Below are 5,693 nucleotides of genomic sequence, written 5' to 3'. Positions count from 1 at the left end.
TCACTTTCTACGCTATTTGCAGGTTCAATTTGTAGGCGTCGATTTAAACGAAGCAAACTTCTTGCAAATCTGTTAACAAAGCAAAAAGCTTATGTTAAAATTATATATATTATTATTATTAAAAAACACAGATTATATTTAAAAAGCAATATACAAAATAAAAATTGTTTTTTTCTTATATATTTTCATTACAAGAAAATAAATTACAAATGCATCGTTACAATAAGAAAAGGACCATTTTTGTGTGCAGAATATGCAATATATTTAATAATTGATCGCATAAATAAAAAAGATTTCCAAAGAAATTCAAGATAAAGATATCTATTTTTTAATTCCTAATTATAGTAAACATACCTTTCTCTTGCAGGACACAATGGTCACTTTCTACGCTATTTTTGCAGGTTTAATTTGTAGGCGTTAATTTGAACGAAGCAAACTTCTTGCAAATCTGTTAACAAAGCAAAAAGCTTATGTTAAAATTATATTATTAAAAAAAAACATAATTATATTAAAAAGCAATAATATACAAAATAAAAATTGTTTTTTTCTCATATATTTTCATTACAAGAGAAATAAAAATTATTTGAAGCGATAAAATTATATAATATTGTATACAATATATATTATACAATATAATATATATATTATATTATATTGTATACAATCAGAATTAATAAATTTGTTATCTTATTTCATTGTTTATTATGACAAAATAGAAACTATGTCGAGCAAAAAATGTAGTTACATATATTGTATATGTATATATGATGTGTGTGTGTGTGTGTGTGTGTGTGTGTGTGTGTGGGTGGGTGGGTGGGTGGGTGTGTGGGTGTGTGGGTGTGTGTTAAGAATATTATTTACTTTTATCTTATTAAGACTATTGTCTTATGTTGAAAAAACTTATATCACACGCGAATTTGCGAAAAACGAAATCGTGAACATCAAAACAGCGAACGAAAACTTATAGCACGCGAAGTCGTGGAAACCGAAATCGTGAAACCGTTGAAAGGTATCAGAATTATCGATAATGAGATTATACTGCACAAATATAAATCGAAATTGATCACATGCGTTCAAACGAAACTGTTATCTCGCGACTGTAATGGTTTTATACAATCGCGGTTGCAAGAAACGCGAAATCGCGCGGGAACAAGCACTTGTGTTGCAAAAAGAAACGGAACAGCAATGACTTTAACGAAGAATTGGCGCGATTATGAATTGCGTTCCGAAATCTATTCGTTGAGTGAGTGGATTTGATTGGCCAATCAGGACAGAGGAACCTTTGCACCGATTGGTCCAACGTCACTCCACTCTGAATTGGTTTACGAACACAACGAAGTTGGTTGAGAATCCCGGACACGTCATAAACAAGCAATATGGCCGACTATCGCGACTCGTGAATGTTGACACAACGCATGCTATTATTTACAAACTAAACGGTAAGAGGCTCTACAGCTACATCGATGAAGGTCTAACCTTGCTCTTACCTCCTCACTCGCGCGATGGCACAAGCGAAGCTCAACGTACCGGAGAAATCCGGTGGCACCATTAGAGAAAAGGATAAAGATACCGAGGAAAAAGAAGGCGAGTTTTTATCCCATCAATTATCATGTTCACTCGTGAATTATCGTGTCGAATATAATACGGGATATATTATAATCGCGTTGGAATTTTCTTTGTATTTATTCAAATTATAATTTAATAAAAATCCTTACAATTGGAAGATAATGATTTATCTTTATCAATCTTGGTAATTATTCTTGGTAATCAATCTTTATCTAATTAGCTCTTTTCAAATAAATTATTATAATTATTTATAAATTTTTATATGCTGTTCTAATAGGTCTCACCGTCGTACCGGAATGTCCCGTGTGCCTGCAGCCTTGTATTCATCCAGCGAGGTTACCCTGTAGCCACATATACTGCTATCTGTGCGTAAAGGGTGTTGCCAATCAGAGCAAACGGTGTCCAATGTGTCGTCAAGAGATTCCACCAGATTTTCTTGAAAGACCTCAGCTGGTAGAAGTTGAAGAGTCTCAAAAGGAATCGGAACATCCTGAGGAAGAATACCAGTGGTTTTATGAAGGTCGAAATGGTAAAGTATTATTTACATACAAATAATTATTTTGTGATTGACAATCGCATTTTAATTTAATATTAAAAATGTGCATTTGTCATCTTTCTTTAATAGGAAATATTTTTATTAACATCTTATCTAATATTAAATATATTTGTATAAGCACCACTAGCTTACAATGCCTTTGAAACATATATATGTAGGTGCACATGAGTTGATATCATCGTACCCCTTCTTAGGTTGGTGGAAATATGATCCAAGGACAAGCAATGATGTGGAAACAATTTACAAACTAGGGGATACGCGATGCGAACTTTTGATCTGTGGCATGCTTTATGTAATTGACTTTGAAAACAAGTGTCAATATAGAAAAAATAACTCACGTTACAAACGTAATATTAAACGTGATAGAAAAGATGCTCCTTGCAAGGGTGTCTCGGGTGTACAATAACTCGTTATATAAAATGCATAATTTATCTATTAAAACACTTCATTTTTAAATTCATATTTGGCAACTTATTGAGCTCATTGATTTTTGTTATGTCATTATATATAAAAATTGTATTGTCACAATTACTATAATCATAATAAAACTTTATATTAAAATTAAGATAATATCAAATATAAAATGTTCATGCATGAAAGATGTATATAATACTATAAATTTAAAAAAGTACATTATATGTAAAAAAAACTAATATATTTAACAGTTAATTTTAAATAGAGAGAGAGAGAAAGATGACTATTATAATATAATGTATATTATATGAACAAAAATAAAATATTAAAATATATATAAAAAATATAAAAAAAGACGCCTATTTTAATATAAAAATAGATGATATGCCCTTATAATAAAAAACTGTTTTACACAACTAAAATTATCTTTCTTTTTATATTTTCCCAAATGCAACTTTTTTAATCATGTTTTTCAAATTATTTTTATCGTATTTTCAATTTGCTTATAAATGAATGATATATGTATATTATTTTCATTATAATGTATGGAATATATGGTTTTTAAACAAATGTTTGCAGGTTGGTGGCAATATGATCAACGTACAAGTATCGAATTAGAAACGGCGTATAAGCAGGGCAAAAGGACCTGTGAGTTGCTGATCGCAGGATTCCTTTACATAGCTGATTTTGGCTCAATGTTACAATTGCGCAGAAATGATCCTTCTAGGCGAAGGAGGATTAAAAGAGATCTGTATAATGTGCCAAGAAAAGGAGTTGCCGGATTACGTCTCAACGTGCAGGACGAGGAGATTGTGAGGGAAATAAGAGGTGCAGAGCGACCAGCTAGTCCCGCGAGTGATAGTATGGGTATGAAACAATAAACTAAAAGATAAAGTAGAAATATATATGTATACACACATATATCAAAATTCTAAATATTTTTATCTAATATAAAAAATATTTTTTTTTACAGGTACAGGAGATGGCACAAACACTCCCATACCGCCTAGTAATACACCGCAAACACCTGCAGGTGGTACAGCGAGTGGTGATGCAACACCTCTAAATGATAGAATAGATCAGAGATCGGATTCTCTGCATCAAGTTCTAGAACAGATGCGTTCTCTGGTTCTAAGGGAACATCTATCCTTAAATAGTGATAACGAATTTGAAGAGGATACGGAGGATGCAACGATTTCGGATCATCTCACTCTCTCATAGCTACAGATATCGAACGCGGAATTCGTGGTAATTACACTTAAGAATCTCCAATTTGTTTCCAAACTCTTTGTATTACTGCTCAATTCAATAAGATAATATAATACATTAATATACATTATGTTTGCTAGAAATGCGTAAATGTACAAAACATATTGATCTAGCAAACTGGATTGCTCAACTACAGGCGTATGAAAGTTGATGTACAATTAAGTCTTTCGAGTTCCTTATTTGGAAAATATTAATTTCTTGTTTTTAAAATCCACTTATTATTTATCAATCTATATGTCAAAAGATATTAATTAAATTATCATTGAGCATAATAATAGTTTACAAAGATAGATGTATAATTTACAATGTAATTGTTGATAAATAATGTACTTAAAAGTTAATTTTAAAAGCCACTGTATTATTGTATAGCAATACATATACAGTGTAAACAATTAGTCATATAAGGTAAAGTAAAAATATAGTCTTAAAACGTAATAAAGTTTCTAATAAAAATGTGTTCATGCCTTAGAAAAAGGCCCGTGAAAGAAAATTAATATAATAAAAAAAAAAACGGTTATTTATTCTTATGAAAATCAAGTGCAATATTCAATAATCAATATAATTGCTAGTTTTGAATGAACCGTGTAATCTTTGATGTTTAAAATTGAAATTATCTTGTATTACATATAGAAATAAAAAATACGTTTTCTTCAGCAAATTTATGCAAATTATGTTTTCTTTAAACAAAATAAACTCAAATAGAATATAAATTTTACAAGAATATTCATACTAATACACATGATATATAAAAATTATAATTTATTTAGTATATAACTCCTGTCGAGCTTTACGACTCTTAAAAAGAATACATTGCTTTCCTCGACATCTTCGATGTTTAAAATTGAAATTATTTTGTATTACACATAGAAATAAAAGATACATTTTCTTCAGCAATTTATGCAAATTATGTTCTTTAAACAAAGTAAACTCAAATAGAATATAAATTTTACAAGAATATTCATCCTCTAATACACAAAAAATATATAAAAATTATAATTTATTTAGTATATAACTCCTGTCGAACTTTACGACACTTAAAAAGAATGCATTGCTTTCCTCGATATTTTCAATATATATATTTTCAGTATTGAAATATATATATATATATCTTAATTATATAATTATATAAAAATTTTAAGTTTGATATTTTAATATACAAAGAGAGAAATACATACATATCAATATTCCAGTCGCAATTGTATATATTTGAAGACTGATACTTGTCTTATTAACGCTGTTTAAACTTGATTGTTAATTAATTTGCAAACTAACAATCTTCATTGTGCGGTCAGGGTTACTGTACAGACGTTACTGTTACTAATTCGAAATATTGTATTAACCAATCAAGACGAAGAGAATCTTCACTCTTTGTTTTGATTGGTCAATCTTCTTCTTTTTCTTATTGGCTCCTACACGATCGCGTTAGGGTGCGATTTCACTATCAATTTGTCGCTAGCGTCTAAGGGTGCATTTTCACTTGACGCTATGACGCTGGATTTCAGCGTCAAGCATCAATAAAAACAAATTGACGTTAGCGTCTGTTGACGCTGGCGTGAAAACAGCCTAGCGTCCAAGTTACACTATGACAAGCGTCTCGTTCTTCGTTCTCTGAAAGCTGAACAAATCAAGCTTTTTCTTGACGCTAGCGTCACAAATCAGATCACATGATCAATTAGACGCTAGCGACAAATTGATAGTGAAATCGCATCCTTATATTAAAATTAAATCAAACAGTAACTGGTTAACTTCACTTCGCTCACCGGTATATACAAAGTGCAACTAACGCATTTGATATACAACACAATGAGATTAAATTAAATTAACGCTTAAACTGACGCTACAAATATTTGATCGATATATCGGGATAGAGAAATCCTTATCTCTTTCG

The 5,693-nt window shown here is 30.3% G+C and overlaps 1 protein-coding gene across 2 annotated transcripts; it reads left to right on the top strand.

Moving 5' to 3' along the window:
• Nucleotides 1-1,375: 1,375 nt before the first annotated feature.
• Rnf146 (Ring finger protein 146) lies at nt 1,376-4,427 on the top strand. Of its 2 annotated transcripts, XM_083048383.1 has the most exons (5): nt 1,376-1,584; nt 1,844-2,095; nt 3,116-3,403; nt 3,510-3,784; nt 3,886-4,427. In XM_083048383.1, exons 1-4 carry the CDS (start codon nt 1,503-1,505, stop codon nt 3,755-3,757), a joined length of 870 nt encoding a protein of 289 aa, XP_082904509.1. In that variant the 5' UTR covers nt 1,376-1,502; the 3' UTR covers nt 3,758-3,784; nt 3,886-4,427. The 2 variants fall into 2 exon arrangements, with proteins under 2 accessions (XP_082904509.1, XP_082904508.1); XM_083048382.1 differs by having other exon boundaries at nt 3,510-4,427.
• Nucleotides 4,428-5,693: the final 1,266 nt, after the last annotated feature.

The sequence above is a fragment of the Prenolepis imparis genome, unplaced genomic scaffold (genome assembly GCF_030444845.1).
Source record: "Prenolepis imparis isolate NDT839.2.m4 unplaced genomic scaffold, iyPreImpa1.0 SCAF_10, whole genome shotgun sequence".
Taxonomy (NCBI): domain Eukaryota; kingdom Metazoa; phylum Arthropoda; class Insecta; order Hymenoptera; family Formicidae; genus Prenolepis; species Prenolepis imparis.
This window is presented reverse-complemented; position numbering and strand designations above follow the sequence as displayed.

Coding starts and splice junctions, on each gene's coding strand:
- Rnf146 (XM_083048383.1), top strand. CDS start 1,503: ATGGCACAAGCGAAGCTCAACGTACCGGAGAAATCCGGTGGCACCATT. Junction 1,585..1,843: donor AGATACCGAGGAAAAAGAAG/GCGAGTTTTTAT, acceptor CTGTTCTAATAG/GTCTCACCGTCGTACCGGAA. Junction 3,404..3,509: donor TCCCGCGAGTGATAGTATGG/GTATGAAACAAT, acceptor TTTTTTTTACAG/GTACAGGAGATGGCACAAAC.